The sequence below is a fragment of the Tenrec ecaudatus genome, chromosome 5 (assembly GCF_050624435.1).
Source record: "Tenrec ecaudatus isolate mTenEca1 chromosome 5, mTenEca1.hap1, whole genome shotgun sequence".
NCBI classification, from domain to species: Eukaryota; Metazoa; Chordata; class Mammalia; order Afrosoricida; family Tenrecidae; genus Tenrec; species Tenrec ecaudatus.
In genome coordinates, this window is record NC_134534.1 from 149,161,029 (window position 1) to 149,185,037 (window position 24,009).

The 24,009-nt window shown below is 53.2% G+C and overlaps 1 protein-coding gene across 3 annotated transcripts in view; it reads left to right on the forward strand.

Annotated features, from left to right (window-relative positions):
• Positions 1–272: 272 nt before the first annotated feature.
• CAND2 (cullin associated and neddylation dissociated 2 (putative)) overlaps positions 273–24,009 on the forward strand; it is a 34,897-nt gene continuing 11,160 nt past the window's right edge. Inside the window, exons 1-11 of one of the 3 annotated variants that reach the window (XM_075550757.1) lie at positions 273–340; positions 6,884–7,027; positions 10,023–10,177; positions 11,175–11,298; positions 14,072–14,337; positions 17,206–17,311; positions 17,467–17,619; positions 19,194–19,482; positions 20,648–20,789; positions 21,089–22,591; positions 23,430–23,525. In XM_075550757.1, the coding sequence (XP_075406872.1) occupies positions 273–340; positions 6,884–7,027; positions 10,023–10,177; positions 11,175–11,298; positions 14,072–14,337; positions 17,206–17,311; positions 17,467–17,619; positions 19,194–19,482; positions 20,648–20,789; positions 21,089–22,591; positions 23,430–23,525 (3,046 nt within the window). Of the gene's footprint in view, positions 341–6,883; positions 7,028–10,022; positions 10,178–11,174; positions 11,299–14,071; positions 14,338–17,205; positions 17,312–17,466; positions 17,620–19,189; positions 19,483–20,647; positions 20,790–21,088; positions 22,592–23,429; positions 23,526–24,009 lie in introns of all 3 variants that reach the window. The other 2 variants (XM_075550756.1, XM_075550758.1) reach the window with 2 other exon arrangements.

Below are 24,009 nucleotides of genomic sequence, written 5' to 3' on the forward strand. Positions count from 1 at the left end.
CAGGGAGAAGGAGGCACCAGCTCAGTCAAGGGTGCTGAGACCCCCCCTCCCCCGTGAGATCTGGGAAGTCGGAGGAGTGGGGGGCCCTGGAGGCGCCCCTGTGCCCGCCCCCGCTTTCGGGCTGCTTTGCCCAGGCGAAGGCGCCCGGGCGGGGCGGGCGCTGCTATTTCTGTCTAGTGAGCGCAGCCCTCCTCCTCCAGGCAGGGGAGGGGGCGCCCACGCCGCCATATTCGCCGCCGCCGCAGCCCGCTGCCTCGGGGCGCTCCGCCACAATGAGCACCCCCTCCTTCCACATCGCCAGCCTCCTGGAGAAGATGACCTCCTGCGATAAGGACTTCAGGTGCGCCCCGCTGCCCGACCCCGCCTCTGCGGGCTCACTCTCCGCTGCAGCGCCGGCCCCCGCGACCCAGCAGTCCCCAGCCTCTGAGAGGGTCCCTAAGCCCCCAGCCCTCCGCTGAGGCCCATGCCCTGCCTCACCGCCCCCACGCCTGCCCCTGCTTCTGCCTTTGTTGCCGCTCAGCTTTGTTGCCGCTTGGCCACTTTCCCACGACTCTAGGCCCTGTTGAGTCTCCCATGGTCAAAGCCCAGCTCCACCCCTGCGCCCCCTGCCTCTTCCTTTTCCTGTCTACTCAGCACCAGCTCCTGCCCCAGGCCCTAAGCTTCAGCCTCTCCCAGGGGCTCCAAGCACAGGTCTCTTCTTCCCCTAACTTCATCGAAATCCTGTACATGCGTGGGACCCCAACCCCTCAGCTCTGCCCTCTTTTAAAATCACCTGGACCACCTCCCTCCACTCCATTGGGGTCAGCCTCTCCCCACCCAGGTTTGCCTGACACGCCCCTGAAACTTGGCAGAGGCAGACACAGGTAGCCTAAGGGTAGTTCTAAGTTTTTCAGATGAGGACTGACACTTCCCCCATAGGTGTGTCTCCTCTTTTCGTTGTTGTTTTTCCTTCTTATTAGAAACCCCCAATAGGAATGATGATGGCCTAGTGGTTACACATTGGGCTGCTAGCCACGCATGAGATCATCAGTTCAAAACCACCAGCAGCTCTGTGGGAGAAAGATGAGGCTCTTTACTCTTGTAAAGAAGTACATACAGCCATGGAAACCCAGGAGGGCAGTTCTCCCAGGTCCTATAGGGTCTCCAGGAGTTGAAATGGACCTGCTGGTGGCCGTGAAAGAGTATATCCCCCAGCCCCCAGCCCCATCGATCACTGTAGCCGAACTGGTAAAAATGGCAGAAACCGCTGCCCTAATTCCTTCATCCTCAGGAGAAATTGAGGCCCAAGGAAAAGAAGGGATTTTTAAAAAAGAAAGAAAGAAAAGAAGGGATTGGCTCATGGTCACAGGCGAGTTCTGGATCCTGGAAGTTGAAAGGAAACTTTAGAAACCAACATAGGCATAAGTACTTGTTGAAGATTCTATCACGTTATCCCCATTTTACAGACATAGGAAATTGGGGTTCAGAGGAGCGCCTAGATTGGATGAAGGCTCAAAAGCCTAAGTATATGAGTAAATAAGCACAATTGCCCCTTTCAGAACTAAACTAAACAGGTCTACTACCATAGAGTCAATTATGACTCATGGCCAACCTTTAAGACAGTAGAACTGCACCATATGGTTTCCAAGACAGGAAATCTTTATGGTAGTAGACAGCCTCATCTTTCTTTCGAGGAGTGGTGGTGAGTTTGAACTGTTGACCGTACAGTTAGAAGCTCAATGCTTAGCCCACGGCACCACCAGGCGCCTTCTAGTCTACCAATGATTGTAAATTCGAAAAGAGGCTTTGCTCCTGTAGGAAGGTGCTGTGGGGTTAGGGGAGACATAGATATCATGGCTATAACTAGAAGTAGAATCCTTTATGTGGTAAATAAATAACTAGAAGTGTTCACTATAGATCGATAAGTAAGCACCAATAAGCCAAGGCTTACCTGCTGAGTAGGTAACACAGTAGTGCTCCAACTCAGGTACTACCTCTTTGGTTTTCTTCCTGACATCCACACTGGGTTAGACATCCTTTCTCCACAATTCCCACAAACCACCTCTGCATATTTCTGTCATGTCACTTTTTAGCCTAGTTGTCTGCTTTCGTTGTGCCCTGGGAGACGCTAGGCTCCAGGACCACTGGGACTGTACACTTCCTTTCTGTTTCTCCAGAGACTGTCCAGGGTACACAGTCGGTGCTCAGTGAGTGTTTTCTGAATGGAAAGTAAGGAACTCTGAATGAATGCTCAAAGGCTCCCTGCTGTGTTCACCACGCTACTGGTTGATGGTGATTGTTCTTCCTGTTCTGAAGTTTGAAGGGCTAAAGTGACATGCCCAAGGTCACATAGCTGGCCGGTGGCCAATTAGTTCCACTGTCCGTTGGGCCAGTGAATGAGGACAGGGAGGAGGCTTGGGTGCCAGGCCCTACCAACTAGGCCCTAAGAAACCCTTTCTGCCCGTTGCTGCCAGTGGCTCCATGCACACTTAAAACCATCCTGGTGGGGTCTATTTTTAGTCCAAATATCAGGGGATGGAGTGGTGCTGACCAGCTGCCCGGGCACCCATGTGCCTAAGTGTCTCAGCAGAATTGCATCTAGAGTTTCCCTGGGAGGAAACAGACTGTCTTCTTTGGCATCTGGAGGTGGGTGGTGACTACAAGTGGGGCTCCCCTGCAGAGTGTAGGAAGCCTTTGATCCCTGCTTTTCTGGCCCTGTCTGTGAGCTGCTCCATTCCCACTTAGGCACCCATTGTCAAAACAGTTCACTTTGGGGTCAGAGAAGAATTCTCAAATCATTCCTTGAAGAAATAATAAATAGTATTTGGTTTAGGAACCAGGGCATCTGACACATTTCAAAGCTATAGCTGCTTGCTGCTGAGACATCAGTGTCATTCCCAGGGAAGAAGGGAGATCAACCCACCCTGACTGCTCTTTAATGGTTCAGTGCACAAATAAGCACTGTAGCAAAGTTGCAGGGTACAAGGTCAACAAACAAAAATCTGTTGAGTTCCTCTACACCAGCAGTGAGAACACTGAAAGGGAAATTGAACAATTCCATTTACAGTATCGTCTGAGAGCTAAATACCTATCAATAAGCCTAACCATGGTTGTGAAGTTACTATACAATGAAAACTGTAAAACACTGCTGAGATTCAAGAAGCCTTAAGTAAGTGGAAAGATTTTCAGTGTTCATGGATTAGAAGATCTAATATCATTAAGATGTCAAAAATACCCAGAGCGATCGAGAAATTCAATGCAACCGTGTTCCAAATTCCAGCAGCCTTCTTTACAGAAATATGAAGAACAAGCTTCAACTTTCTATGGACTGGAAAGAGGCCCCAGATATCTAAAACAAGCTTGAAAGAGAAGAACTCAGTCGGAGGAATCACACATCCTGAATTTCAAACATACCGTACAGTATAGCTACAGTCATACAAACAGCCTACTAGAGTAGAACAACAGACACATAGACCAGTGGAATGGAGTTGAGAGTCCAGGGAGAAGCCAACACATCTGTGGTCAGCTGATTTTTGACAAGGCTTGTAAGACCATTCCATGGGGAAAATGAGGGTCTCTTCTATACACGGTACTGAGGACATTGGCCTTCCACATGCAGAAAAATGAAAGAGGACTCAAGCTTCGCACCACACACAAAGGCAAATTCAAATGGATTAAGGAAATTATTAAGAGAACAAGCCGGGGCAATGGATCATCTGACATAACAGCAAAAGCGCCAAGAGCAAAAGGTGAATAACTAGGACCTCAACAAAATTTAAACTTGTTCATCAAAAGGCATTACCAAAAAAGGTGAAAAGAATGGCTAGCCTAATAGAAATGGGTAAAAGAGTATTTATTTCAACAAAGAAGACATTCAAATGACCGCCAAACACATGAACAGACGTTCCAGTCAGAGAGACGCAACTCATAGCCACCATGAGACACCATTTCCCTCCCACTAGAACGGTCAAGAAAAGATGAAGAACTGCAAGTGAGGAAGAGGGAAAACTGGAACATTTATTTAGCCACTGCTGGTGGGAATGTAAGATAGTATAGTGTGTCAGTTCTTAAAAAACTGAAAACAGAACTACCGTGCAACCCGGCAGTTCTACTGCTAGGTATGTGCTCCAGAGACCAGCAGAGGCTCAGAGCGAGGTGAATATGCCAATGTTCAATGCAGCATGAGACCCAGTCTCCAGTAGGTGGATAGACCTCCATTCTCATCAGTAGGTGAATGGCTAAATAAAATGTAGATACTTACAATGGACTGCTACTCAGCCAGTAAGACACATGAAGTCTTGTTACAGGTTTACAGAATGGGTGGGACGTGAAGACATACTGATTGAAATTAGTCAATCACATAAATATAGAGACTGACCTCACTTATGTAAAAAGACATATAAAGGTAACTAGAGAGAGACCAAAGTTCATTAGTGGTTGCCAGGGAGAGAGGGGTAAAAGTGGGGTTAATGGCGGTGGAAGAATCACATTCCTTAGGATAGGGTTGCGCAGCAGAGTGCTGAAATTGTCACCACTAAAAGGTTGATTTGGTGACAGTTGCATGATGTATTTCCAACAGTGACCCCCCCCAAAAAAATGTGGCCGCTGAGGCTTTTTAGGTGCAACCAAACACTCATGGGATTTGATCTCATTGTTTAGAGGTTTAGGGTCCTAGTTGCATGGAATCGCTCAGTTAATTAGCTTAACAACGTGTTGCGTTCCTCTCTTCTACTCCGAGTTCCTTGTGTAGTGATGGAGTCCTAAAAGCTTGCAAGCAGACCGTCCAACCACAATTAGCAACAGAGGAAGAAGGTGCGTCCAGGACAGCTGGAGGAAATGGAATGTGTGGCTAATTGTCTCCGTGAACAACTCATTGTCTCCTTTGTCCAAGGACCAGAAGAACCGGATGGTGTCCAGCTACCAGGATTGCATATTTTGTTATAAGATTCCATAGAAGAATCCTGATCAAAAGTAGGAAGTTGCACATCCGAGCGTCACATTTTCATGGCTCTAGACTTTCTGGAGCCATAGAGAGTGGATGAAGCCTTGCCCCTATTGACCTGAGATCAACTTTTAAATCAAGAATACCCTTGAAGTCTTCTTGAAACCAAGCGATAGCTTAGCATAATTAGAGTGCCTGCCCTGGTCCTGATGCTCTTTTAAGATCGGTTTCTGTGGGATCCGTTTGGCAGCAGCACCTGGAAGGATTAAATCGGCACTGCGGACAGCAGGGAGTTGACATGAATGGAGAAGAACGCGGTGAGAACGGTTACACAACTCACCGAACGTCATCGGGGCCCCGCCTGGTGCGTGTAGAACGGCTGCACTGGTGTGTGCTTTTGCCGCGTGTATCGTCAACACCACCAACACAAAGTCAGAATCAAAACTGCTGAACGTTAGCTTCACTTTTCGCCTGTGGGTTTCCAAGACTGCACTCGTTTATGGGAATTGAAAGATAGTCTTTCTCCCGGGTTGTGGGAAGAAGATAACTGGAAGAGAGTGTCTACGGATGAATGCTTTATTCTCCTATAAGAAGAAGCCTGGCAGGCTGGGTTTCTGGGGTGAAGGGCGGCCTTTACCCTTGTGAGTTGGAGGTGAGTCCCAGTCACATTCTCATAATTAACATTGTTCCCCACAAGAGAGCCCTGGTACTGTAGTGATTATGGGTTGGATTGTGATCAGCATGGTTGGCAGTTTGAACCCACCAACAGCAGCTCCTCAGTGTATGGTACCATCCCCCACAATCGAATGGGTCCAAGGGCGGTTATATAATTGAGGGGTAAAATTAAAGAGACATCAGACAAGATAAGGCATGCAAGCGCTCACCTCCGAGACCGAGACCGCCATAACTTCAGGCGCCAGGACCACACACAGAGAGAGAATATATATTTCCAACCAAAGCTTATATACTCTCAGGGAGGGGGCATGCAAACCCCCTAATTATAGGTAACCACATACATAACAAAGTGGGCTGCACCCTGATACGTAGGAGTAACCTAACAACAGTGCCTGGGGCAGGTAAGGGGGAGTGGCTGTCTTCAGAGTTTAGAGAGCACATGTTAAAAGCTGCAGGCTAGATAGTAATCAGCCATGTGCTTGCAGGAGGTAACTTTAAGGTAGCACTATTATGGGAAGAGTTAGTGGGGTCTAAGGGTGGGGAGGGGTGGACTGGATGAGATGAGGGTACAAACCCAGTGTCCTCTGGCGGTCAGGTAGAGAGGCTTCTCCCCATGACCTGTCTTGGTCGCAGGGTGTCTAACAATGGCGGCGCTTCTCGTACATGTGCTTAAGTAAGCACTCCACATACTTTATCCTCTGGACAGCCCCACGTTTCTTGGCAGTTGTTGTCAAGTCACTTCTGCTTCATGGAGGCCCCTGTGTTCAGAGCAGAATGGCTCCGTAGGGTTTGCAAGGCTGTGATCTTTAGTAAGCAGATGGCCAGGCCTGCATTCCAAGCGCTCTGCACGGGTTCAGCCCACCAACTTTCCCACCAGCAGCGAGAACTGAACTGTTTGCACCATCCAGTGACTCCAAACAGCCTCAGGAAGCAGGTCAGAATCATAGTTTTCAGACAAGTAAATTTAAGACTCACCAAGGTGAAGGGGACTTGCCCAAGTTCACCTCTGCATAAACGGCAGAGGCAAGATTCCATGGACTGCGCAGTCCTAAGCCATTAGCCGGTGTGCCATGCCACTTGCTAACCTGACCTGCTGGGGCTGCGGTCAGCATAGGCCTCTAGTCACTTGGCATGTCACACAGGAGTCTCCTTGTGATAGTTTGGCAGAACCACAGCCCGCATAACCACGTTGCCCTTGAATCATTGTCCTGGGGGATTTTTTGTCCCTGAACGACTTGAAGAGCTTGCCCAGGAGCTGGCTGATGACCTTCTGCCTCCCTTGCCCAGGTTCATGGCAACCAGCGACCTGATGTCGGAGCTGCAGAAGGACTCCATCCAGCTGGACGAGGACAGTGAGCGCAAGGTGGTGAAGATGCTGCTCCAGCTCCTGGAGGACAAGAACGGGGAGGTTCAGAACCTGGCTGTCAAGTGGTGAGGGTTGGCCTGCAAGGGGGTGCAGGGGGGGCATGGCAGGGGGTGGAGGCCCCCGGGGGTCCTGCCCCTTTTGGGGTACAGCCTCTGAGAAAAGAATTGCTGAGCAGCTCTTAGATCCCCATGCCTGAGCCCAGGTTCCCCCAGGAGCCAACCCCAAGATAGGAATTGAAGGGTCAGTTTTACATGGGATATGATCCCAGGAAACACTGACAGGGACAGTGGAAATGTGGCAGTGGAAGGAGTGGTACAAAGTGGGTTATTAAGCAGTTTGCTACTGGGGGCCACTGAAGTCTTAGAATTTCCCCACCCGGAGGGCAAGGGAGCTGCAGTATCAATTCACCACCTCTCATCAGTCATTGGTCCTGGGGTAGCGGGGAGGTTTATGGATTCTCACCTCTCTAACCAAAGAAGGTGCCCAAACAGAGATGCCGGTACTGGTAGTTGGAAATCAAGTCGGCACACACCCAAGTGGTAAGGGCTAAAGGGATATGGGGAGGGGAGGGGCCTCCACCTCGTTCTGCCCGGAGCACTGTGAGTTGGTGGTTCCAAAACCTTGAGTTGCCTCAAATGCTGAAAAAGCCAGACTGAGCATGTGAGCAGGGCATGTGTGCACATGTATGAACAGACGGTGGGCAGGGCACTGAGGAATGGCAGGTGGTTTGGCCGCATGGAGGGTGGACAGGATGAGAATCGAGATACAGCATTTGTGAGCTAGGCCTCGACATCCATCTGGGCTATTTTCCTGAAACACAGCGTCACCTCCAGAGTGAAGAGAAGTCCGTAAAGACTGTACACAGGGCAGGGCCTGGCCAGCTCTGTGGTCTGGGAGCAGCTCCCCTGGCTGTGGAGTGGAGGTAAGGCAGAGCAGTGGCTTCCCACGAGCGGGAGGAATACCCACTTTTTAAAATATAATGAAGAGTTTAGGATACTCTTTTCCCTGAAATGGAACAAAATTTATAGATAAGTAACCTACCTATACGTTTGGATGAAAACCCCATGCCACCAAGTCCGTTCTAACTCATAGGAACTGTATATAGATTCTCAGAGGCCATAAATCTTTGCAGGAACAAAGAGTTTAGGCTTTCTCCCTCAGAAGGACAGGTCATTTTGAACTGCCACCAGCTTTGCAGTTAGCAGCCACTGCTTAGCCATCAGCATCCCCAGGACTCCTTAACAACATTTGGGACAGAAGTCAAACTCATAAACCAGAACCAGGCCTGCTGATCAGATGCCAACTGTGGAACCCTCAACTGATGGTCCTTCAGGCCAGGAAGTGATGGCTCAATTTCAGCCCAGCAGTGGACAATGCCGTAGTGTTTGACACTAGTGAGGCACATATACCTTAGAAGAATCAACCAGGACATCAAAGGGACAACCCTGATGCATGGACAGAGTTCCAAAGGATTAGGAACGAAGGAGGAATGGACACGGGAAACACGGGGAAGAAGTGGGATACATTATTTCTGTGGTGGGGCTTGAAAGCAATGAGATGAAACACAAGGCGTATGCGCTGTTGAGTGGGAAACTTATCTGCGCTGTCAACCTTCACCCAGTTCACCATAAAAAGATAATTTAAAAATAAGTAACTGGAAATTTCCCACTAACTCGTCCGAGCCTCCTTGCATTGCACCCTCCTAAGCTGTAATACACAGGAAAGTAATTTATCATCAAATAGCACGAGTTTTACTGTGCAAGTGGGTTGCCGTGATGGCAGAAGCTGTACCTAGGTGTAGAATGTCATGGTTCCCGTGGCAGAGACGGACACGGGTGTGGTGGCCTGGGAACGCACACACCACAGGTGGCATTTCTCTTACTGTGGCAGTTGTCTGAAATGGTAAAGTTGCCCAGAAATAAAAACATAGTCTTTCCTCAATTCACCCAATAACTGCATCTTTGGGAAATTCGTTTATATATAGCATGAAGTTAAGTAAGTTTTAAACTTACAGAAAGGTGTATGTTCTTGTTAGCATCACTGCCCGGTGGGGGGGTTATAAAGTCCTGCAGGACATGGAGCAACGCTGTGTTTTGCAACCTTGTCCTTTTAACTTCCTGGGCCACTGGGGGGAAAAAGGCCAGGTTTACCAACTAATTAGTTATGATGACCCCGTAAAAAGGACCTCAGGAAATATCCACAATGTCTCTGAATGAGCACTGCTATTTGAGACCAATGATAGAGCAGGTAAGGGGAGAGAGGGCCCTCTGAATGTCTGGATGAAGGAGTTGATGGAGACAGATGCAGAGAGAGCCAGAGTCTCTTGGCAAACTTTGATGTGAATTTGGAATCACCTGGGGGCTATTGCTAAAACTCAGATGCAGAAGAATGGGGGTGGGAGGAGGGGAGAGGATGAGGATGAAGGGCCAGGTGGCAGCAATGCCCCGCTAAGGCTGAGGACCAGTGAGTCAGGTGCTGCCAGGCTTTAAAACCAAGTGTGTATTGAAGCCTCTGGGACCTTGGTCAACTTTCACAGCTTCTGGATCAGTAGGTTCAGAAATGAATCCGCATTTCTAACCAGTTCCCAGTTGCTGTTGCTGAGGCCAAGTCATGAGCACACGCAGGGCAGGCGTGCTCAGAGGGCCGTCCCTGGACCAGCAGCACCACTAGGAACTTGCTAGACATGACAGAGTCTTGCACCGCACTCAGACCTCCTGAATCTGAAAAGCTGGGACTGGTGGTGTGTGTGTGTGGGGGGGGGGGGGGGTTAGGGTGGGGGGGGGGGGAACATCTGTTTTAATCAGGCCTCCTGATAATTCTGATGCACACCCAAGTTGTAGGCTCCCTGCTTAGGGACACCCTTGCTTTCTGAGGTCCCTGTGTTTGGCTACCTATTGAGATGCAGGTTGAGGACGTGCCAGGGATGATGCGGGCATGCCCAGCGTCTCTTTCTGGCAGAGCACAAGGCTTCCCTGTGGATCCAGCTTAGGTGGCTCTCTGGGCATGAAGGGGCGGGCTAACTCAGGCTGAGCCTGGGGCTCTTCCCGTCCCCACCCCCAGCCTGGGCCCTCTGGTGGACAAAGTGAAGGAGTGTCAAGTGGAGGCCATTGTGGACGCCCTCTGTGCCAACATGCAGTCAGAGAAGGAGCAGCTTCGAGACATCGCTGGCATTGGCCTCAAGACCATCCTCTCGGAGCTCCCACCTGCAGCCCCAGGTACCTAGCCCTCCAGGACCCAGGTGCCAGGGACTGGCCACCCACACCAAGCCCATGGCCATAGCGTCAATTCTGACTCAGAGTGACCTGACAGGACAGGGTAGAACTGCCCCTGTGGGTTTCCAAGACTGTAACTCATTAATTATGGAAGTAGAAAGCCTCATCTTTCTCCCTCAGAGCACCTGGTGGGTTTGAACTGCTGGCCTTGTGGTTAGCAACCCAACTTATACCATTATACTATCAGGGACTCTGGGTTCCATTATTATTACTTGTACCATCATTATTCGTCCCAGCTTACAGATGAAGAAACTGAGGATCTGAAAGTGAAACTCACTCAGCTAGTAAGTGACCAAGATGAAATTCACATCCAGATTGCCTGAAATCCATGGCTCTGAGTCAGGTTGGAAAGCTTTGACAAAAATCTAAAATAAATTTAAAAAAAAGAAAATTAAAAAAAATCTAACCAATGGCAGCTTAAAAATAAGTAGTTAGTTCCCCCCGCACGCGCGCGTGCACACACACACACACACACACACACGCTAAATCTGAAGGGATCAGCTGCTCAATTTTTGTCGCCATTTATTCAGTTATTGCAGGGTTGAAGTCTCTGCCCTTGTTTCTCTTTTATCAGAGAGCACAAGTCTCCCCAGAGGCCCCCAGAAAATGTCTACTTATATCTCATTGCCCAGAACTGGGTCACCAAACCTCTTCCATCAGCAAGATAGGCTAGGAGAACGAGGGCTAAACTTCTCTGTGGGAGTTGGAAGTGGGGGTCTCGGGAAGGGTGGGCAAGTCCAGCAGGTCTGCTGTCAGTTCTCCCCTCATCTTGCTGTCTCCTATAATTAGGACTGAGTCTGGGTCAAACTTGAACCACTCAAGTCCTGGCCTCCCTGGATCAGCAAATTGCTGGGGGACATGGTGCCCGGCCACAGCAAAGGCAGACCAGAGCTGGAAGCTAGCCCTGGGCCTCACAGTGCCTGCTTCTTGCCCTGAACAGGTTCCAGCCTGGTCACTACCGTTTGCCACAAGATCACGAGCCAGCTCACCAGGGCCATCGCCCAGCAGAAGGACGTGGCTGTGCAGCTAGAAGCCCTGGACATTCTCTCTGACATGCTGAGCAGGTATGGGGCCACCCTAGGCAATGAGGAGGGGAGTGAAGGGGGGAAGGGAGGGACTCAGATCCACAGACCTGCTCTTACTGCAGGGCACTCCTGAGCCTGTGGAAGAATAACTCAGTTGTCACAATTTTGCCGGCTTCCAGAGGTGAGTGGCTTGCCCAAGGCCATGCTGTCAGTAAATGGCAAAACCTAGGATCTGAACTCAAGTCTCTCCGTAGCTGTAACCCATGGCTATTTGTCCCTTCTCCCACCTGGTCTTCCTCTCTTGTTCTTTTGGGCTGATGTATCTGAGCTTCTGTGTTCAATGGAGTTCCCTGGGTGAGTTCGTACTTGATGACGAGCCCACCGGCTGGAGGCTTGAGCTAGCCCGGAGGTGCTGCAAAGACAGGCACCCTGTGTCAGAGTGGATGGCAACTGGTTTGGGTTTTTGTTTTGTTTTAAATTACACTGCACTAAATTAAAATTTTTTATAGTAATATTGAAGACTAAGTAAAAAATTTTTTTCATGAAAAACTTCAATTTAGCACCGCACTGAGCTGTACGTGTTTTATGCAGACAAGTGAGATTTATATAGACTAATATTATTATCCTAACCACCAGGGCAGGTAGTCGCCCGGTTCTAGGAAGCATCAGACTCTTTGAAGAGCAGATACACTCCACCCGATAAAGCAATATTCCCACAAGTACATGGCACATTTTAAAAGCATTCATCCAACCAACCTCCTGACTCAGGAGCACTTCCTCAGTGATCAGATACCTGAGAGGTGTGAACCTGTGTGGAGCAGATAGACGGGTAGGAGTTCAGAGTAAAAAGGAGGAAATGAGAAAACTGATAACTATGAAGCCCTGATGGTGCCATGGATTAGACATTGGGCCGCTAAGTGGTCCATGGTCACTCGGAGGGAGAAAGATGAGATTGTGCTTCCGTAAATAGTGACCACTTTGGAGACCCTATGTTGAGTCACTATGAGCCAGAATTGATCCCCTGGCAGTGAGTTGGGTAGGTGGGTGTAGAAAGTACAACAAACCTAGCAGTAGGATCTACAGGAACTCCAAGGGGGGACCTATGACCCAGCTAGGAACCTTTGGAGAAGGGGTCCTAGTAGACCTGATTCTTTAAGAATGTGAGGGACAGGTTTGGCCAGTCTAGGGGGATGCCTGAGAGACACTGCTTCAGGCCACAGGCAGTAGAGCTGTGTGGGGGTCACAGGATCTGCAAGGTGGTCTTGGAGCAGGGCTATAAAGTGAGGGGATGGTGTGGCCAAGTGAGGCTACAGGAGCCAGTGAGAAGTGGGGCTCTAAAGGGAATCCTGGAGGGATGAGGAGCCAGTGGCGGCTGTGCACACACTTTGGTGTTGGGACTGTGGGGAACAGAGGGAGGGCACTGGCTGGGCAAGCAGACGCACTGGGAGGCGTCTGAAAACAGGGCATCTGTAGAAGCTGGCCTCCACAGGCCTTGAAGGAGTGCGAAAGGTAGAGGCGACCACGACGACCCCCAGGGCCTGGCTTTCATAATGAGAGGACAGACAGGTGCCATTGGCTGTGGGAGCAGTGAGCGAGGAGGAAGGAGACAGACTCAGTTGGACATGTTGACCTTGAGGCACCAGGGAGGCATCCCAGTGAGGGCCAATCTGTCTTGCTCACCCTGGTTTCCAGCAGAGGTGCTGTCACACAGTGTCAGGAAACAACTGAAACCAGGAGCCGGGTCAGGGCTGGGCACAGAGCTATGGGAGGGTGATGTGGAGTAAGGAAAGGTCTTGGGACATAAATGGGGCAGATGTGGTACTGCGGCAGGCAGGGGGCTACATATCTGTGCAGAAGCCATTCCCTGGAGTCATCTTGAACCCAGAGCTTAGCTCATTCAGAGACTGGGGAATCATGGAAAGGGTTAACCAGCGGTTCTCAACCTTCCTAAGACCTTGGCCCTATCATACAGTTCCTCATGTGGTGGTGACCTCCCAACCATAAAATTATTTTCGTTGCTACTTCATCACTGTCATTTTGCTACTGTTATGAATCGGGCGACCCCTGTGAAAGGGTCATTCAACCCCCAAAGGGGTCGCAACCCACAGGTTGAGAACTGCTGGGTTAAGCAAAGCAGTGAACAGGGAAAGGTAGATTCTACACCCATGCCTCCATCACCAGCGGCTCTGAAGGAGGAAGATGAGGCTTTTCTGCTCCCTTAAAGATGTACGGCCTCAGAAACCCACAGGGGCCATTCTTTATCATGTAGGGTTAGTGTGAGGCTGAACAGATGCCATGGCAGTGAATTTTTTGGCATAGAGGGATGGAGCTGGGGGGAGCTCGGGGACAGGCCCCAGACTTCCCACAGGAGACCACGACTCCCCACACCATCACTAATGGGCTTCTCCCAGACTGAGAGCCTGAATACCTGGGTTCAAATTCTGGTCTAGCATTTCCTGGGTGGGTGACCCAGAAGTAGGTCCATTCCCTTCTCTGCTTTCCTCTCTGGTCATAATTACACCAACTCACTGCCGTGGAGCCGTTTCCAACCCATAGTGACTCTGTAGGACCGAACAGAACTGCCCCTGTGGGTTTCCAAGACGGTACTTTTTATGGGAGGAGAGAACCTGGTCTTCCTCCCTCCCGGACACAGTAGAAATAATGCTCGGTCCTCACAGTGGCAGGCACCTTTCAGTTTTCCAAAAGCCATCGTTGCCATAATTGCAGGGAGAAGGCCAGGCGAGGGTGGAGGATGCAGGGAGGCCATTGCGGTGGCCGGCCTGACCGAGCGCCCTTCCCTGGGTTCCCACAGGCTGGCCGCTCCCCTGGGCACCTTCCACGCCAGCCTCCTGCACTGCCTGCTGCCACAGCTGAGCAGCCCGCGCCTGGCCGTGTGCAAGCGGGCTGTTGGGGCGCTTGGCCACCTGGCAGCTGCCTGCAGCACCAACCTCTTCGCTGAGCTCGCCGATCACCTGCTGGGCCGGCTGACCAGTCAGCGCGAGCCCGCCAACACCGCCACCATCCTCACCCTGATGCAGTGTGTGGGCAGCATAGGCCGCCAGGCCGGCCACCGCCTCGGTAAGGGGGCGGTGCTCTCGGCGGGGGCGGAGCCTAGGTTGAGAGGCGGGGTGGGAAGGGGCGGGGCGATTTGCTAAGTGGACAAGGCGAAAGAAGGGGCGGGCTGTCCCAAGAGATGTAGAGGGAGGGTGAGTTGCAGCAAAGGAAAAACGCAGGCCCGGCTGGGCGGGGCCTGAAGGCGGGGGCGGGGCCTGAACACCACAAGCTTTAAGCGCAGGATGGGGAGTTGGGGAGGCCAGAAAGGAGCTTAGATTCTACTAGTCATTTCTGGGCCCACCTAGCGACCCATGAAACCAAACCCATTGCCATTGAGTCGACTTCGAGTCATAGTGACCCCATAGGACTGGGTAGAACTGCGCCTGTGAGTTTCCAAGATTAACTCTATGGGAGTAGAAAGCCCTGTCTTTCACCCACCGAGCAGCTGGTGGTTTTGAACTGTGCATCTTGTGTATCATAGTCCATTGTGTAACCTCTACATCACCAGGGCTCTTCTGCCCATGGGCTCGTAACACTAGTAATAACTCATGTTGCCAAATTGTTAAATGGGAGTATAGTCTATCCTCGTACTTAGCAAATACAAGTAAGTCAAAAAATATTGCTAGAGAGGGATTCGGGTCCATACTTGTACAGGCTTCTTCCAGACAAAATGTGTTTAAACATGTCTCCGCATTCAGTGGATGGTTGCAGACACGTTCTCATCTCTTGTTAGGGAACTCTAAGAATAGCTTCAATAAACACTGACTTCTGGAGGCTCGGCTGGGCCATTTACGCTCATGGTAGAGAGGTCAACTCAGAAGGCCATGGTGACTGTTTTGGGGGGGGCACTCCACAGGGGTCATCTCGATAGATTTTCCTGATCACTCAATCAGTGAGAAAAAGTCCAGGAATGGGTTCCAGGGGGTTTCCTTCCCTCACAACGATGCACCCACAGGCTCGCTTTTCAGCCAGGGCTGTCCCACGACCTGACCCCAATCACCATCGTTATCCCTTTAGATTTATCTTTGTTCCCCAAGCTTGAAGCACATTGAAAAGGAACACACTTGTGACCTTCAATTAAACCAACGCTACCATTGTGCTGTGGTATGAATCGAAAAGTGGAGAGTTTGGTGGGGAAGGGCTAGAGATGAAATGCCACCCTCCCATGCGTGTAGACTTGATGTAGGACAGCCTGAGATACAATAGCTTCACATTTTGATGTCTTTGTTCTGTGATTCTATAGCAATGCCTTTTGATTTGTCTTCATGGTGTCTGTGTTAGTCTGAGTAGACTAGATAAACAAATCCAGGGAGACTCATATGTGAATAAGAAAGAGGTTTATATACAACAGCAGTTGAATATTGAGAAAGTATCCCATCCCAGTCCAGATCAAGCCCATAAGTCCAATATTAGCCCATATGTCTGATACCAATCTATGAAGTCCACTTCAGACTCACGAAACACATGCAATGATGCCGAATGCAGGACAACCACAGGCCAGTGGGTGGGAAGTCTTGTAGATCTAATGGTGGTATAAGGATCTCAGCGCTGGCAGGGGTCTCCATGTGGCTTCTCCAGCTAAGGCACTAGTGTAATTCAATGTGTCTTGTCAGTAGAATATCTTCCAGGAAGTGAGGAGAGAGAGAGTCTCTCCTGTCTCCAAGGAGAAAAAAAATTCAGGATTTCCCAGAATTCTCAGAAGGCCATGCCTATACAGAGGCCTCATTGGCTATGATCTGATTGACAGACTAGACACCACCCCTTCACTCTTAATCTTCTGAAGTCCCAAATTGATACCAGATTATATAACTACCACAGTATCTTAATAAGAACCCATAAGCCAAGTTTGGATGCTATAGCAACTTTAGTGGGCAATAATTTACATACAACAAGCCACCCTGTTTAAAAGGTACACTTCCATGGGTTTGACCTTTGCCTGAACTTGTGAAACCACCACCAGCAGGGAGGTACAGACATTGCCACAGTCCCCCAAACTTCCTTGTACTCCTTGGCAGTTCACCCCTCCCTTCCCTGCACCCCAAACAACCATGGACCTGCTACTTGTCACTGTAGTTGTTTTCCCAGGTTGTATATAAACGGAGTCACACGGGTTTGAGCTATTTTGACACTGGGCCAGAACAGGGCAGTGTGTGTAGGGTTGGCTTGGCATCTATCCCCACCTACCTCCTTCACCCCCACCAGGCTCACTCCCTCACTGCAAGGAGCTCTTCCAGCACATGTGTGGACACTCATGTCCGTCCACATATCCCTAAACTAGCAACTACCCCTTGGCCACCCTTGGAAGCAGAAACTCGGTCAAGAAGCATGTGCAGAACCTGGGCCAGGGCTCAGGGCCATTTGGGCAAGAAGCTTGAGACCCTGAAGTACCCAGATGGAACCTACAAGAGGGAGATTTGGGGCCCCAGGTTAGCCTGACCTCTGACCCTGTGACCTTCTAGTATTGCAGGATAGGATGTAGATGGAGGGCTCAGGGCTTGGGCTCAGGGCTGTACTGCCTGCCTCTCCTCCTGTCCAGGGTCTTACAACCTAGTGCAGGCAATCCAGCGAAGACATGGGGTTAGTAATCTCAACCGGAGCAGCTACTCATAGAGTGCCTATTGTGTGCCGGAGCACACATTATATCATTCACCAAAATAAAGTTCGTACCCACTGTGGAGATGAGCAGACTGAGGCTCAGAGAAGTGCAGCCACTTACCGGAGCCCCCTAGCTCAGAGGCGGCAGAGTTGAGACTAGAACCCACAGCTGCTGGATCCCAAAGTCTTTGGTGGAGGTTTGCAGTGGTCAGGGTTGCAGGTGGAAGACAGGCTGGGGGTGGGTGGGGGGAGTGAGGATCCCAGCTGTCTGGCCTCAGTGTTCTGCTGGCTCTTCAGGTGACCACCTGGACCGCCTGATGCTGCTGGTGGAGGAATTCTGCAATGTGGGGGATGATGCACTCCGGGAGTCCTGTCTCCAGGCCGTAGAGGCCTTCCTGAGGAAGTAGGTGCAGTTCTGTGTCAGAATGGGTCCAACAGCTCTGTGGGGTGGGGGACAGGGCACTAGCCTCAGAACGGTGGCATCCCAGAGCTCATCCTTGGGCCTCCCCACAGCCTGCCCCATCTGGGACTAGTGTTTCCTCCCCATCCCTCCCACAGGTGTCCCAAGGAGATGAGTCTTCATGTGACCAGAGTCACCAGCCTCTGCCTCCAGTACCTGAAGTATGACCCCAACTATAACTATGACAGTGACAGGGACGAGGAACGGATGGAGACAGAGACAGAGGACAGCGAATTCAGTGAACAAGGTGGGTGGCCAGCCGCCACAAGGACAGAGGGTGGAGGTGGGTGCGGGGCTTCCCTGCTCTGCTCTGGCCCTCAGCCAGATAAGGGCCATGTTTGGTGTCTTCTTCCTGAGCCCATCTATTCCTCAGCCACCAGCCCTGTCCCCAGGAGTCCAGAGCTTCTGAGGGCCCCACCCGCCAGACCACACTGGTAGTGGCATCAGTAGTGGTGATGAAAAACAAAACCAAACGTACCAGTTATCACCCAGCCCAGCCCAATTCCTGGCAACCCTGTGTGGGTCACGGTAGGACTGCGCTCCCGGTGTTTTCAGTGATTCTGGACATAGTTAACCGGGCTTTTCATTGACACTCTTGAGGTGCTGGGACTCGGGGAGAGGTAAGAATTAGGGAGGATCTGTCGCCTCTTTCTCCTGGGATCCCAGGCACTGAGATATTGCACATCAGGAATGAAAGGCTGTGCCTTGTGTTCAAAGCAGATTGCAATCTTCCCTGAAGACCCGGGAGTCGAGGTTTCCCTCCGGAGGTAGATACAAGAGTTCAGGGTCTGAGAGGGCTTCAAAAAGTCCTGGGCAAAAGAGACTGAAAACATAACAGAATGCTTCCACCAACTTCGGAAGCCCCCTCGTATCAGGTTCCCAGGCACTGCCATAACAAAGCTGAAAAGTGGGTGGCTGGCAGTGGCCACTTCTGGAGCTCAGAGGGCTGATGCAGGCTGTGGGCAGATGGTGGGCTCCAGAGACCCAGGGCAGACCCCGTCCTTGTGGGAGCTCAAGGGGTTCTTTGACTGGCAGCAGCAGCATTGGCTTCATCTCCACCCCATCATCTAGGAAGCCCTGGTAGTGTAGTGGGCTAAGCACTAAGCTGCTAACCACAAGGTCTGTGGCTTGAATCCACTAGCCACTCCGCAGGAGAAAAACAAGGGTCTATTCCTGTGAAGGTGTAAAGCCTCAGAAACCCACAAGGTCAGTTCTACTCTGTCCTAGAGTCGCTATGAGACAGGATCGACTAGGTGGCAGTGAGCGAGTGAGTGCCCATCTTCCCCTGGCTGCCCGCCTATGTCTGTGCCTTTTCTCGCTCCGAGAACACCACTCCATATAGATCAGGGCCCACTGTACTCAAGGATGACCTCGTGTTAACTCATAGCACCTTCAAAGACCCTCTGTCCCAACAAGGCTAAAACCATAGGTGCTGGAGGGTGGGACTTCAGCATGTCCTCTGCAGGGGTGGGGTGAGGGCACAAGTTAATCCATAGCAGGTTTGCAGGCCAGAGGACCCTGCTTTAACTCCAAGCATTCCCCTGCTGGTGTCACTTGGAGCAAGCCACTGCCTTCTCTAAACCTCAGCCTCTTCATCTCTATCATGGGCAGATAATCCTTATCATGCAAGGTGCATGTGAAGCAAGGGTGAGATTGAGGCGCGTGTGTGTGGTGCTTGTGCAGGTGTTCATTAGATGGTAAGCAGTACGGGGCCTCATGGTGCCTGCCTTCCTCCCGCTAGCCCCCTTCCCCTTCCCCTGAACTCTTCTCTGGGGAAACCTTGGTTCCTGGGGCCCACAGATTCTCATCTCCTCCCCTCAGAGAGCGAGGACGAGTACAGTGATGATGAGGACGTGAGCTGGAAGGTCCGGCGGGCAGCGGCCAAGTGCCTGGCAGCCTTGATTGGCTCTCGGCCCGACCTGCTGCCTGACTTCCACTCCACCCTGGCGCCTGCACTCATCCACCGCTTCAGGGAGCGCGAGGAGAACGTCAGGGCCGATGTCTTTGTGGCTTACATCGAGCTGCTGCGCCAAACTCAGCCCCCGAAAGGATGGCTGGAGTCCCTGGAGAAGCCCACCCAGACAGGCAGCAACCTCCACAGGCTACAGGGACAGGTACACCTTGCCTCCGCCGGCCCCATCCCCTGCTCCCCCTCTGGCCTCGCCACCTTCTTCTCCCCCCTTGCCCATCCCTCACTCTGTGCCTAAGCATGTGCTAGATGGGGGCAGGGAGACCTCGCCCTCCTGGGTCCCAGTCCAGGGGACTCAGACAACAGACTGTGGGCCTCCAGGCCCCTATGTGAAGGGCAAGCGGAGGCCACTGGAGTGGGGTCACCTTTGTTAAAGCTCCCCCCGGCTGTGGATCGCTCTGGGGTGCGAGGAGCCACTGGCCCCCTGTTGCAGCAGGTCAGGAAAGACCCAGCAGCCCAGTAACAGGTGAACCTGCCTTGGATTTGGTGACATAGTGGAGACGGAGAGATGGGTCAGACTAGCAAAGTGCTTTAGGGGTCGGATCATCAAGTCTTGCTGATGGGAGAACAGGGAGTTCCGGGCCTGGGAGGTGTCCTGCGGCGACTGTGTTTTTGGGGAAAGCATGAAGTGCCATCAGTCACTGAGGTGGCCATGGGAATTTTGGTGTGAGGTCCCAGCTGGATATCCGAGTGGTGATGTGAAGCGGGCAGAGGACACTCATGGGGAGCGGGGCATGTAGACTGGAGAGTCATTGGCCTGGCCGGACCTCAGGCTCTGGGAGTGGACTGGGTCCTCTGAAGGGAAGACAGAGCCAGAGAGGAGACAGGGTGAGCACTGGCTTAGCCTCCACTCCCACCCTCATCCTGCAGGAGCTGAGCCTGTGGGACCTTGACCAAGCTTCCTAATCTCTCAGTCTCCCTTCCCCCTCCCCTGAATGCTACCTGCCACACGGGGTAGAAGGTTCCTGGGTGGCACATGTGAGCTGCGCTCCATTCCTAAGCGGAAGGGGGGAACCCGCCTTCTCCTGCAGCGCCTCAGAAGAAAGGCCTGGTGGTCCGTTTCCCATCAGACTGCAGCCAAGAACCCCCTGTGGACCTCACTGTCCTTTGTAGCACACAGGGTTGCTGTGATGACCGGGCAGCAGTGGGATTGGCTTTTCATGGGGTCTCACTCTAGGACGCGTGAGCCCAGCACCGGGCCTGCGCATGCTGGGAGTCCTCACTAGGGATGTTCCCCAGGCAGTGCCCCCAGAGTTGGGCAGGTCACGGAGGTATCTCGGGTGGGCCCTGATGATCCCACCTGCCCACAGGTGCCCCTGGTGATCAAGGCCCTGCAGCGTCAGCTCAAAGACCGGAGCGTCCGGGCCCGCCAGGGCTGCTTCACCCTCCTCGCCGAGCTGGCGGCTGTCCTCCCTGGCAGCCTGGCCGAGCACATGCCTGTGCTGATCTCAGGTAGGACGCGCCAGAGCCCGGGCCTCTGCCAGGACCCAGGCCCTAGCTTGTGTTGAGCCTTCAGTCATTCCCACAGGGCTCCTGGGATCCTAACCTAGGCCGAACTCCTGGTCACTGGCCTCTGCCTGGGGTGCAGGTCCCACCCCCAGGCTCAGACTCCCCCCCACCCCCCGCCCCGGCTTCCCTCAGCCCTGGCCCCAGCTCTTGAGATCCTCTGTTGGTTTCTGACACCGGTGGGGCTGCACTCACCCATGGAAAGAGGCCAGGGCCATGACCAGAACCTCTCCACCCACCCACAGGCATCGTCTTCTCGCTGGCGGACCGCTCCAACTCCTCCACCATCCGGATGGATGCCCTGGCCTTCCTGCAAGGGCTGCTGGGCACAGAGTCAGCCGAGACCTTCCACCCACACCTGGCCACCCTGCTGCCCCCTGTGCTGGCCTGCGTGGCCGACCCTTTTTATAAGATCGCAGCCGAGGCGCTGCTGGTGCTGCAGGAGCTGGTGCGTGTCCTGTGGCCGCTGGACAAGCCTCGGAGGCTGGATCCCGAGCTGTACGTTGGGGAGATGTCGGCGGCCCTCCTTGCGCGGCTCCGTGCTACCGACCTGGACCAGGAGGTGAAGGAGCGGGCCATCTCCTGTGCAGGCCACCTGGTGGGCCATCTGGGTGACCGTCTCGGGCACGCGCTGGAGCCCACGCTCCGGCTGCTTCTGGACCACATGCAGAATGACGTTACCCGGCTGCCTGCTGTCAAGGCGCTGAGGCTGGTGGCTGTGTCCCCGCTGGGGCTCGACCTGCAGCCCATCCTGGCCAAGGTGCTGCCCATCCTGGCCTCATTCCTGCGCAAGAAACAGCGGGCCCTGCGTCTGGCTACATTAGCAGCCATGGATGCGCTGGCCCAGAGCCAGGGCCTGAGCCTCCCGCTGCCCGAAGTCCGGGCTGTGCTGACCGAGCTGCCGGCCCTGGTCAGTGAGAGTGACATGCATGTGGCCCAGCTGGCAGTGGACTTCCTCGCTACAGTGACCCAGGTCCAACCGGCCTCTCTGGCCGAGGTCAGCGACCCTGTGCTTTCAGAGCTGCTGCGGCTGCTCCGTTCACCCCTGCTCCCTGCCAGCGTGCTGGCTGCCGCTGAGGGCTTCCTGCAGGCACTGGTGGGCACCCGGCCCCCGTGTGTGAGCTACGCCAAGCTCATCGACCTGCTCACGGCGCCTGTGTACCGCCGGGCTGAGGACAGTGGGCCCGGCCTGCACAAGCAGGGCCTCCACGCGCTGGCCCGGTGCGTGGCCGCCCTGGCGGCCGCCTGTCCCCAGGAGGCAGCAGGCACCGCAGGCCGCTTGGTCTGTGATGCCAGGTCACCCAACTCGAGCACTGGGGTCAAGGTCCTGGCCTTCTTGTCCCTGGCCGAGGTGGGCCAGGTCGCTGGGCCAGGCCCCCAGCGGGAACTGAAGACAGTGCTCCTCGAAGCGTTGGGGTCTCCGAGCGAGGACGTGAGGGCTGCCGCCTCCTATGCACTGGGCCGGGTGGGCGCTGGCAACCTGCCGGACTTCCTGCCCTTCCTGCTGGGGCAGATCCAGGCAGAGCCTCGGCGACAGTACCTGCTACTGCACTCACTCCGGGAGGCCCTGGGGGCCGCCCAGCCCGACAGCCTGAAGCCCTACACAGAGGACATCTGGGCTCTGCTGACCCAGCATTGTGAGGACCCTGAGGAGGGCCCCCGGGCCGTGGTGGCCGAGTGCATCGGGAAGCTGGTGCTGGTCAACCCTCCCTTCCTCCTGCCCCGATTCCGGAAGCAGCTGGCTGCAGGTAGGGGCATGGGCATGGTGGACAGTTGGCCGGTCCCTGAATGTTCCTGTCACTCGCGCAAAGCGAGGTCTCTAATCAGCTACCAGAGTCACCGTGTCTATGAGGTTAGACGCTGCCTGTTCTGCCAAGAGAGGACCACAGGGGATGGATGGGGAGTCCTTACAGCGCTAAACAGAATATGCAGGGCACTTCTCTCACACCCACCCAGCAGGACAACCGCAGGAGACTCCACGGGAAGGTTAATCAAACCTTCTCACGCACGCGCTGTTAAGGGACATTTCTTTCCCTTCCTTTCTTCGCTTCTCTTCTCAAGAAACCAAATTAAAAGCAAAATAGCACTCTCTGTCCCCTGGCTTTGGGAATGACCTGGATCCCAGAGGCTCCTCCTGGCCCTCAGCCTACCTGAAGCTGAACTTTTGCCTGCTTGGAGAATGCAGGCCTCCGAGGTGGGGAGCATCCAAGGCTTAGAAGTCAGCCACTGGGTTTGGGATCTGCTGGGTGACCTTAGGCATGAACTGAATCTTTCTGGGCCTCTGTGTCCTTGTCTGTGAACTAGAGGCCTAGGACCAGCCAAAGGGTAAAGTGAGGTCATGTGTCTCCCAAGTATAGTGCAGCCCCAGGCCTGAGGGAGGTCTGGCTATGGGTGATTGGTCCTTTGTCTACATCCTGCAGGGTGTTACCCAGAAGTGACAGCCTTCCTCTCTCAGCTGCAGCACAGGGCCTTAAGGTAGACTCCAGGTTGCCAAGGGCAGTAAATGGTCATACGGACCTCCTCAGAGATGGGGAGGGGAGCCTGGGTGAGTCCTGGCCTCACCAAGTGCCTGCTCTTGCTCTTCAGGTCACCCGCACACACGGAGCACCTTCATCACCGCCGTGAAGTTCCTCATCACCGACCAACCCCACCCCATTGACCCACTTCTGAAGAGCTATGTCGGTGAGCACCCCCAGCTGGCCCTGCAGCGTGTGTGTGTGTGTGTGTGTGTGTGTAGCACTTTAACCCAGATAGGTTGGAGCCCAGGAGGCTGTGCCACTGCTACGATGGGTGAAGGCCTGGATTCTAATCCCCTCACTACTACTGGATCTGGGGGAAGCTGGCATGGCTTTCTCACCTCTGAATCACAGTGCCTTATTTGTAAGATGGGGATGTGTCAACCTCATCTACAGCTTCTAGGGTGCTGCTTCCTGGGTGTGGTGGTGGGGGTGGGGCTTTGGGAGGAGGGAAAGGCCAGCCTCATATGCTTCGCAGTCACCCCACAGAGCCAGGAGGGCAGCTCACCCATCGTCCCCTGGCTAGAAGTCCTCTGGCTCTGCCCCTTCCCTGGGGGGCTGCAGGATTATGATCTTCTTAGATAAGGCAGGGCAGCCTTGGGTGCCCATCCTGGCCTGCCATCCCTGGCCATGCGAGTGTGGACAGGCAT